Consider the following 12,156-nt stretch of genomic DNA (forward strand, 5'->3'; position numbering starts at 1 on the left):
AAACTCCAGTCCCATTTCGAAAAGTACTACCGTCCCTAAGAGACTATCTTCAATCTTCTGACACTTCTCTGCCAACCTCCTGAGACAAAAGGCAAAGAATGACTGGGGGATGAGGGAAGTGGGGAAGGTATTTAAGCCTTTGGTTGGGGTGTCTTTGCCTCCTCCTGGTGGCCAGGTTCTGAATTCCCAAAAGTAATGAATGCAGCTGTGGACTCTTCCCGTTTAAGAAGAAAATACTACCTGACACAACTCCATCAAGGTCACCCTGGCATTTAGTCCACTAAGCGAAGGGCTCGTAAAACCATGTTCTGTCCTACTATGTACAGTGACATTAAAAGAGAAGTTTCCAGATGTGCCCCATGCAATGCTCTAAGACAGCACCAGATGAGAGAACCCTTACAACTTCACCAAATACCTGACAGACCATGGTCCATCATAGCGGCTGACATATTTGAGTGGGCAGGCAAGAATAACCTGGTCTTGGTAGATTCTGGTTGGTGGGAGTTTGATGTTCTCCCAAACCTTTCCAGCAACACAGTGATCAGGACATTAAAGCGGATATTCTCTACACATGGGATTCCCTATCAACTGATGACTGAAAATGCAACCTTATTTTCCAGTAAAGAATTCAAGACCTTTGCTCACCAGTGGGATTTTCAGCATGTCACTAGCAGTCCCTATTACCCTAGATCCAATAGTCTATCAGAGCGTGGGGTCAGGTTGGCTAAAAATCTCCTAGAGAAATGTGCACGTGATGGTTCTGAGATTTATGTAGCCCTACTCAACCTGCACAACACATTCCAGGAATGGCATGCCCTCTCCAGCACAACGATTACTGTCACGACGCACCAGGACTCTGATCCCTATGGTCTCATCCCAGCTTCTGCCGAAAGTTGAAACCAATGTTCAGGCTGCCTTATTTACACTCAAACAAAAAGGGAAAGATAAGCCATGACAATTCTGCCAGACGCCTTTCTCCTCTGGAGCCTGGGCAGGTGGTAAGGATGGAGGCTAACACTAAACTGGCTACAGTTCATGGAAAGGCCTGTCAACCTAACAGCTATGTTGTCCACTCTGATGGTAACACCTATGTAAGGAACCGCCACCACGTTCTACAGGTACCTGAGTTATATTGCCCTACCACTGCCTCGTCTGTGCCCATGATCATTTCAGAACCAAGTGACACTTCCGAAAATGGATGTAACACACAACTACTATAGGATCCTGACAGTGTCAGGCTAGAGATTGCAGATGAACAATCCCCACAGGTTGTTACTTGATCGGGAAGAGTGTGCAAATCCAATGCAAAGTTCAATGACTTTATCAAATACTGATTCTACAAAGCAAGAACGCTAGTGAACAAAGCATTTTGTGTTTTATGTTGCATGGTGTTATAGTTCATTGCTATGTTTCACTCCTTGTTTGGTTTCATATTATGTCTTCTATATACAGTATGTATATGTGTTCTTTAAAAGGGGAAAGATGGAGAATATGTGTGTGTTGCACATATACATAGATTTGTGGGGACATGGGGGCGGACTATGGGGGCTATGACTACGGCTAACGCCGAAACTCGTAAGCCTTTCTAGGTGTTACACTTATCCAGCTATTTTTAGTGCTTGTTCCTGTTTTTAACCATTTCTGGAATAAATTTGACTTTTTAAATTTCAACCTGTCCGCACCTCTTGTATTAGACATGGGGGCGGAGACAATGGAAGTACTATGTTATATGCTAAGTGAAACAAGAAGGTAGACAGCATGTCTCACCAGGAGTTTTAATAATAAACAGTTTCTTGCAAAGTTACCTGGCAATCCATCATTGTGTATGCAATGAGTAAAGTCTTACTGTGAAATTTCAAATGTCATGTTATTAGAAATACAATTTCATACTATCTGATCTAAATATAAATATATATATATATATATATATATATATATAGTTATGATAAACGTAGAAGCTGAAGGCAGTTTGAAATATAATTTTTTTTATAAGGAATTTAAATACTTTATTGAATTTGCAGCACTTTACAAATAAAAAATAATCATGACAGAAGAATATTACGTATATAGATATGTCACATGTAAACATGCTGCAGATCTCTGAGACTGGGTAATCACATACGAAGAGACTTTTACAATGGAATTTTTCTTTTTTTTGTGTGATTTTACTGATACATAGTGTTATCTGGAGAACTGTCTTCAAATAGTGTGTCACCCTGTCTCATAGCCTGACTTGACATTCCTATTCTATACAGAACAGAGCAGAGCAGCGTATACTTTATAAGACATGTAGTGTCATAGTTTTACAGTTTATAGGTATTGCAAATCTTTGAAAAGTTGATTTTATCCACACAAGGGAAATGTACTAAATATTGTTTGGAGAACACGGTTTAATAAGGAAAAACTCTAAATTGAGATATTTTATGAAAGCTTAATATTTTACTGAAAACCTTTCCATCAAAACACATTAATGCTCGCTGTATCCCTGCCTCCCCATCATCCCTCCCCCTCCAACCCTCAAGGGATGAAGAATTCCTTTTCACCTCCTGCCATGGTTTGCTACACGTTCCATTTATTCCACACTAGTACTGATGTGTACTGAAAGTACATCAAAGGAAGCAGCGCTATAAACACAGTGATGTGGAGGCAATGAACGGGAGGGAGTAGGGCTCTTTCTATTTATAGATCTTTCCTGATGCTTTGTGCATCTCTGCATGGATTAGCTAGCACGATACGGCTACTTTGGATAGGAGACTGCTACAATGGTACATTACATTTTCTCTGGATTGCACAGGATAATTAACCTGCTGTGCATGACTCTGCATGAAAAATAGAAGCAAAGGGTTTTGTGATCAATGCCATTCTCTAATTGTCTCTCTACAGTCTGCTTCAAGGACCACTAGAGGAGAAGCTTCCCTCTCCATTAGTAATTATTTAAGGTTAAAGGTCAGCAGGATATTGCCTTACTTTATACTCACTAAGTGTGTTCAGGGTCTTATAAGACCGTGTCAGTAAACTGTAGTGCTACCAAAATAATTAAAACTGGGGGGGATGTAGTGGCTTTAAAAGTTACCTTTAACACCACACACTTACTGTCTTTCCTCATCCCTGCATCCAAACATTTCTGTAGCCTGCAGGCCTGGCATTGGCGCCTCTTGTCTTTGGTAATTGGGCATATCCGGGTGAAGGGGCAGGTGAATTGGAGTCCCTTGGTCATGGAACGTCTGTAGATAAGAGAAGAGAATTGTAGTGGTCAGAAAACCATGACACTTACACTTATGAATGTTTTCCAAACTGAATGGAACACTGGTGGTCCATTTGATTTTATAAGAGGTACTACAAAAAAATGTGGTTATGGGCCCAATTCTTTAAATTACCTCACAACACTGACAAAACTTCTTAGAGAACCTTGGAGAATCTGGTTTGGAATTATTGTTTGCCCTCTAGAATATCTTTATGGGAGCAGTATAAACAACACAAAGGCCTCTATTCCATTCCATAAGATTTCCTGAATTTCTTCAAAATCAAAGTCATTCTAATATAAATTAACCTACCGATGACAAGCTTTTCAAATGCATTCCTGGTGTCATAACATTTTCTGTATCTTTTATTGGGACATTTTAACAGCAATATTCCAGCTCATCACTAAACACTTTTTAACAGCTTTTCAGACTTTTTTAACTTTTTTTTATTTAAAGTCTTGGACTTTTGAATACTAAATTACTTAAAGGGAAAGTCCAGTCAAAATGAAATGTTCATGCTTCAGAATAAAGGTATTCTTAGTTTAAAACTAAACCTAGGTAGGCTTATATGCTAATTTCTAAGTCCTTGAAGGCTGCCTCTTATCTGAATGCATTTGAACTAGAGGGTGTTAGTTAATGCGTGCCATATAGATAATATTGTGCTCACGCCCGTGGAATTACTTAAGAGAAGGCACTGATTGGCTAAAATGCAAGTCTGTGAAAAAAGCTGAAATAAGTGGGCAGTCTGCAGTGGCTTAGATACAAGGTAATCACAGAGGTAAAAAGTATATTAATATAACCGTGTTGGTTATGCAAAACTGGGGAATGGGTAATAAAGGGATTATCTATCTTTTTAAACAATAAAAATTATGGAGTAGACTGTCCATTTAAAGCAGCAAATCTTGGATGTTCAAATAGCTTTGCACATGCTTAGTTCATAATCATTTTTGTTTTATGGAAAAGTTTAAATTATTGTTCAGATGACAATTTTTAGATAATCATTAAACATTATCATCAGAATATTTAATTAGAGTTGTCTTGAAGTGTTTGGACATTTGAGAAAATGTAGGCAGTCATCATCCATACTGACTTAAAGGGACATGATACCCAAATGTTGAAACACTTTAAATTGATGCAGTATAGCTGTAAAAAGCTGACTAGAAAGTATCACCTGAATATCTCTATGTAAAAAAGAAAGATATTTTACCTCAAAATGTCCTAAGTATTCACACCCCACTTTTAAGGACTTTAAAAGGACACTGAACCCAATTTTTTATTCTTTTGTGATTCAGATAGAGCATTAAATTTTAAGCAACTTTATAATTTACTCCTATTATCAAATTTTCTTTGTTCTCTTGGTATCTTTATTTGAAATGCAAGAATCTAAGTTTAGATGCCAGCCCATTTTTGGTGAACAATCTGGGTTGTCCTTGCTGATTGGTGGAAAAAATTCATCCACCAATCAAAAAGTGCTGTCCAGAGTTCTTAACCCAAAAAAGCTTAGATGGCTTTTTTTTTTTTTTCAATTAAAGATAGGCAAGAGAATGAAGAAAAATTGATAATAGGAGTAAATTAGAAAGTTGCTTAAAATTGCATGCTCTATCTGAATCACAAAAGAAAAAAATTGGGTTCAGTGTCCCTTTAAGCAGCAAATCAGTATGCCTGTTGCGAGACTTGCAAGGGAGTGAGCCTCATTCACACTCATGTTATTTCCCTATTCAGTTTAAGGAAGTTTACTATGAAATCTCATGACCTCAACTCTACTAATGCTGATTGGCTGCTGTTCATTTGTTTTTGTTTTTTTAAAACCTTCAGCTGGGCAGTAACTAAAAGATAACTTTTTACACAGCACTTACTCTGATGAGCTGAGGAAATTTTGATGTAAAATATCTTCCTTTTTTATATAGAGATGTTCAGGTGATATTTTCCTGTTAGCTTTCAAGTGATTTAGCATATACGTTTTATGTCCCTTCAAGTAGCAACCATGTTTTAGTTTTGCTTTGTTCCATTAAGGTTTATGAAAATTAATGAAATACATCTATTGGTTTCTTATGAGGTTGTATGTGTTTAATTACATTTACCTGTTATATTTTTTTTTACTAATTTAAGGGGTTTATTTATTCAACTTATGGCCTTTATTTCACCTAAGCTGTCATGCTCAAGAGTAATCTTATATGTTGCCTTTGACAGAGCAAATGCAATATACAAAGAAGTATAAGCCAGATATAATTATTTTAAGGCATCCTGGACAAGTTTGTATACTATTGACAAGGTATAAATATGCCTAATTCTTGGGTGCTCCCTGTGGGCTTTATAATAGAAAATAATGTTCTTGTAAGTTAGTGTCAGGTTGTATCTTCAATTCTGATGAAAGTGTTACCTGAAAAAGCCTTTACATCCCTCACATGTCAGAACGTGAAAGTGATATCCGTTGGCTTTATCTCCACAAACCACACACATCTTTTCCTCCTCTTCATGGTCATTGACCTCATTTTGATTGGCTTTTAAACTGAGCTTGGACAAACCTACAGAGCTACTGCTGCTGCTGCCATTGCTGTCCTCTTCAAACAAAGGGTTCATTGCATTGGTCCAATCTTGGTGTAAAAAGGACTCTTCCAGGTCTGGGCAGTTCATCTAAAAAATGAAACAACATAGTCAAATAAATAATGGAACTGATGTGGCTTGTTGGCTGGACAAGTTAATAGAGTCTAATTATATGTGTTATAGGGTCCTGGGTTAATAATTCTGGTTTCTTTAATAAGGTTTTGGTATATATGGATCAGCTAGAGCAGAGCTTCTTAAACTTTTTCATGACCCCCTTTATTATAATATAGTTCAAAACAAACCCTTGTCAGATGGATACACCATTTTTTGTTTCTATACATCAATATACCACACAAGTGAGGGGATTATTATAGAAAATAAGTACATTCAACTTTAGTAGCCATTGCTAATCAGTAATAGCTAGACTCACTGTCTAACTCCAAGTACCTTCCATGAAGGGTTCTTCCCCATGTGTGGTGATGAGCAAAACCTATGCACTGTGCGTACTCTGCACGCAATGTTCTCTCCAAGTGACTAAAATGCATGTGTGCGCATTTAAAGAGGTGCTAAATAGTTAATCATTCATAAACAAACACAAAACATACACACTCATTGATATATACGCTCACACATACATATACACACACAGACACTCATTCATATATATGCGCACACACATACATATACACACACACACACACATACATATATACGCATGCACACACAATCATTCATATATACACATACATATACAAACACACACTCATACATATATACGCATGCACACACACTCATTCATATATACAAACACACATATATATACAAACACACAATCATACATAAGCACACATATACATAAGCACACACACACTCATTCATATATACGCACACACATACTCATTCATATATACGCACACACATACAAACACACTAATACATACACACACTAATACATACACACACTCATACATAAGCATACATATACAAACACACACACATACATATATACGCACGCACACTCAGTCATATATATGCACACACATACATATACAAACACACAATTATACATAAGCACACACACACACTCATTCATATATATGTGCACACACATACATATACAAACACACACACATACATATATACGCATGCACACACACTCATTCATATATACGCACAAACATACATATACAAACACACACTCATACATAAGCACACACACACTCATTCATATATACGCACACACATACACACACACACACTCATTCATATATACGCACACACATACAAACACACACTCATACACACACACACTCATTCATATATACGCACACACATACAAACACACACTAATACATACACACACTCATACATAAGCACACACATACATATACAAACACACAAGACACACACACTCATACATATATACGGACACACATACATATACACGCACAGACACTCATTCATATATATGCACACACATAGATATACAAACATGCACACATATACAGACCAGATATCCCATGACATTAATACAAAGAAATGTATCCACATTCATTTTCCTTTACGAACAAGATTGAGGAAGACATTTAGCCATACAAAACTTACATTTGTAGAACAAGGGGAGGTCAACAACACTATTCGTTTTTGCCTAATTGCTTTACTGCTGTTGTTTGGTTAGAAACTGAAAATTAGCCTCCTGCTCTCTTATGTCCCTGTGCATATTGCAGTATCAAATCTCCTGGGGACCCCCCAAAATCTTAAGGGATTCGCCGGGGATTCGCCGGGGGTCCAAACCCCCATTTTAAGAAGCACTGAGTTAGAGCGGGGGGTGGTTAACCTAATGAAATTATCTTGAGGGAGATTAAAACATTATTGTTGATATGTAGTATGGATTCATAAGAAAAATAAATTATTAAGCACTACAAGAAGTACAATGATAGCCCAGAGGCAGAGTAGCAGAACATTTGTTTTGAGTACCATTGAGCTAGAGGAATATTGGTTATTTCTATTGTTTCACAATTGAGTGCGATAACCTTGATCCTGTAAGGAAATATATATATATTTTAGCTATGAAGATGGTATAGTGGAAGTTTCTTCAATTCTATTCCTCAGGACCCACTAAAAGGCATTTTTTTCATTATTACTTTGGGTGATTGCAGGTAGCTAACCATGGTCAGTGAGGATTTTATTATTTCACCTTTGATTTAGTTCATATAATCTTAAAATCAGTTAGTGGGACCTGAAGACATGAAATGAAGAACACTTGTATTACAAATAGATTCCTTACATGGTGGCCTTTTTTTAAGTCAAGTGAAATGGCTTCTGGGGTTGCCTAAGAAAGAAAGACCATATGCAATGCATGTCAATGTTATATTGTATTTTCGTTGCATTTTAATCAGTAGAGATTTGGGGGAAGATTTATCAAATGTCGATCGGACATGATCCATGTCCGCGCCACATCAATAAAAGCAGACAGCATAACCTGTCGGCATTTATCATTGCACAAGCATTTCTGGTGAAATGCTTGTGCAATGCTGCCCCTGCACATTCACAGCCAATCGGCTGCTAGCAGGGGATGTCAATCATCCTAATCGTATCCAATTGGGATGATTGCTGTCCGCCACCTCTTCTAGTTTCAAATTTACTTACGGCTAGATTTAGAGTTTTGTCGGTAACGACCCGCGTAGCTAACGCTGGCTTTTTTCTGGCCGCTCCTTTAAAATAACTCTGGTATTGAGAGTCCATATAATGTCAGCGTTAGGCTCCAAAAAAGGAGCGTAGAGCATATTTAACGCAACTTCAACTCTCGATACCAGAGTTGCTTACGGACGCGGCCAGCCTCAAAAACGTGCTCGTGCACGATTCCCCCATAGGAAACAATGGGGCTGTTTGAGCTGAAAAAAAAACCTAACACCTGCAAAAAAGCCGCGTTCAGCTCCTAACGCAGCCCCATTGTTTGCTATGGGGAAACACTTCCTACGTCTGCACCTAACACTCTAACATGTACCCAGAGTCTAAACACCCCTAACCTTACACTTATTAACCCCTATTCTGCCGCCCCCGCTATCGCTGACCCCTGTATATTATTTTTAACCCCTAATCTGCCGTTCCGTAAACCGCCGCTACTTACATTATCCCTATGTACCCCTAATCTGCTGCCCCTAACACCGCCGACCCCTATATTATATTTATTAACCCCTAATCTGCCCCCCACAACGTCGCCTCCACCTGCCTACACTTATTAACCCCTAATCTGCCGAGCGGACCGCACCGCTATCATAATAAAGTTATTAACCCCTAATCCGCCTCACTAACCCTATAATAAATAGTATTAACCCCTAATCTGCCCTCCCTAACATCGCCGACACCTAACTTCAAACATTAACCTCTAATCTGCCGACTGGATTTCACCGCTATTCTAATAAATGTATTAACCCCTAAAGCTAAGTCTAACCCTAACACTAACACCCCCCTAACTTAAATATAATTTAAATCTAACAAAATAAATTAACTCTTATTAAATAAATTATTCCTATTTAAAGCTAAATACTTACCTGTAAAATAAATCCTAATATAGCTACAATATAAATTATAATTATATTATAGCTATTTTAGGATTAATATTTATTTTACAGGTAACTTTGTATTTATTTTAACCAGGTACAATAGCTATTAAATAGTTAAGAACTATTTAATAGCTAAAATAGTTAAAATAATTACAAAATTACCTGTAAAATAAATCCTAACCTAAGTTACAATTAAACCTAACACTATACTATCATTAAATTAATTAAATAAAATACCTACAATTACCTACAATTAAACCTAACACTACACTACCATCAGCCTAACACTACATGGAATCAGCCAATCAGAATCAAGTTCAATCCGATTGGCTGATCCAATCAGCCAATCAGATTGAGCTCGCATTCTATTGGCTGTTCCGATCAGCCAATAGAATGCAAGCTCAATCTGATTGGCTGATTGGATCAGCCAATCGGATTGATCTTGATTCTGATTGGCTGATTCCATCAGCCAATCAGAATATTCCTATCTTAATTCCGATTGGCTGATAGAATCCTATCAGCCAATCGGAATTCGAGGGACGCCATCTTGGATGACGTCCCTTAAAGGAACCGTCATTCTTCAGTTGGACGTCGCCGGATGAAGATGGGTCCGCGGTGGAGGTCTTCAGGATGGAGCCGGTCCTCATCGGATGAAGATAGAAGATGCCGCTTGGAAGATGATGGTTGCCGGTCCGGATCTACTCTTCTTCCCGGATAGGATGAAGACTTTGGAGCCTCTTCTGGACCTCTTCAGCCGCCGGATGATGGATCGCCAGCCCCCGCTTGGGTTGGATGAAGATTTTGGAGCCAGGACCGATCGGTGAACCTGGTATGGTGAAGACAAGGTAGGATGATCTTCAGGGGCTTAGTGTTAGGTTTATTTAAGGGGGGTTTGGGTTAGATTAGGGGTATGTGGGTGGTGGGTTGTAATGTTGGGGGGGTGGGGGTATTGTATGGTTTTTTTTACAGGCAAAAGAGCTGAATTCTTTGGGGCATGCCCCGCAAAGGGCCCTGTTCAGGGCTGGTAAGGTAAAAGAGCTTTGAACTTTAGTAATTTAGAACAGGGTAGGGCATTTTTTATTTTGGGGGGCTTTGTTATTTTATTAGGGGGCTTAGAGTAGGTGTAATTAGTTTAAAATTGTTGTAAGATTTTTCTTATGTTTGTAAATATTTTTTTATTTTTTGTAACTTAGTTCTTTTTTATTTTTTGTACTTTAGTTAGTTTATTTAATTGTAGTTATTTGTAGGTATTGTATTTAATTAATGTATTGATAGTGTAGTGCTAGGTTTAATTGTAGGTAATTGTAGGTATTTTATTTAATTAATTTAATGATAGTATAGTGTTAGGTTTAATTGTAACTTAGGTTAGGATTTATTTTACAGGTAATTTTGTAATTATTTTAACTATTTTAGCTATTAAATAGTTCTTAACTATTTAATAGCTATTGTACCTGGTTAAAATAAATACAAAGTTACCTGTAAAATAAATATTAATCCTAAAATAGCTATAATATAATTATAATTTATATTGTAGCTATATTAGGATTTATTTTACAGGTAAGTATTTAGCTTTAAATAGGAATAATTTATTTAATAAGAGTTAATTTATTTCTTAGATTTAAATTATATTTAAGTTAGGGGGGTGTTAGTGTTAGACTTAGCTTTAGGGGTTAATACATTTATTAGAATAGCGGTGAGCTCCAGTCGGCAGATTAGGGGTTAATGTTTGAAGTTACGTGTCGGCGATGTTAGGGAGGGCAGATTAGGGGTTAATACTATTTATTATAGGGTTAGTGAGGCGGATTAGGGGTTAATAACTTTATTATGATAGCGGTGCGGTCCGCTCGGCAGATTAGGGATTAATAAGTGTAGGCAGGTGGAGGCGACGTTGTGGGGGGCAGATTAGGGGTTAATAAATATAATATAGGGGTCGGCGGTGTTAGGGGCAGCAGATTAGGGGTACATAGCTATAATGTAGGTGGCGGCTCTTTGCGGTCGGCAGATTAGGGGTTAATTATTGTAGGTAGCTGGCTGCGACGTTGTGGGGGGCAGGTTAGGGGTTAATAAATATAATATAGGGGTCGGCGGTGTTAGGGGCAGCAGATTGGGGTACATAAGGATAACGTAGGTGGCGGTCGGCAGATTAGGGGTTAAAAAAATTTAATCGAGTGGCGGCGATGTGGGGGGACCTCGGTTTAGGGGTACATAGGTAGTTTATGGGTGTTAGTGTACTTTAGAGTACAGTAGTTAAGAGCCTTATAAACCGGCGTTAGCCCAGAAAGCTCTTAACTACTGACTTTTTTCCTGCGGCTGGAGTTTTGTCGTTAGATTTCTAACGCTCACTTCAGACACGACTCTAAATACCGGAGTTAGAAAAATCCCATTGAAAAGATAGGATACGCAATTGACGTAAGGGGATCTGCGGTATGGAAAAGTCACGGCTGAAAAGTGAGCGTTAGACCCTTTTTTGAGTGACTCCAAATACCGGAGGTAGCCTAAAACCAGCGTTAGGAGCCTCTAACGCTGGTTTTCACGGCTACCGCCAAACTCCAAATCTAGGCCTTAGTGTTATATGTTGTTGTAAACACTGCTGCCATATACTTGTCAAGACACATGCAGGCTCCTATACCTACCTAGGTATGGTCTTCAATTAAAGGGTCAGTTATGTCAAAATTGAACTTTTATGATTCAGATAGAACATGCACTTTTAGATTCCGAATTTACTTCTATTATCAAATTTGCTTTATTCTCTTGGTATCCATTGGGAGCTAGATAAAAATATCCGGTGAGCCAATGACAAGAGG

At 38.0% G+C, this 12,156-nt stretch overlaps 1 protein-coding gene across 4 annotated transcripts in view; it reads right to left on the reverse strand.

Annotated features, from left to right (window-relative positions):
* NR1I3 (nuclear receptor subfamily 1 group I member 3) overlaps window positions 1-12,156 on the reverse strand; it is a 174,768-nt gene that overhangs the window by 130,178 nt on the left and 32,434 nt on the right. For all 4 annotated transcript variants that reach the window (XM_053704666.1, XM_053704675.1, XM_053704670.1 and 1 more), the window contains 2 exons: window positions 5,623-5,876; window positions 3,094-3,224 (listed from right to left, as the gene is read on the reverse strand). In XM_053704666.1, the coding sequence (XP_053560641.1) occupies window positions 3,094-3,224; window positions 5,623-5,876 (385 nt within the window). The remainder of the gene's footprint in view (window positions 1-3,093; window positions 3,225-5,622; window positions 5,877-12,156) is intronic.

This window comes from Bombina bombina, chromosome 1 (assembly GCF_027579735.1).
Source record: "Bombina bombina isolate aBomBom1 chromosome 1, aBomBom1.pri, whole genome shotgun sequence".
NCBI lineage: Eukaryota > Metazoa > Chordata > Amphibia > Anura > Bombinatoridae > Bombina > Bombina bombina.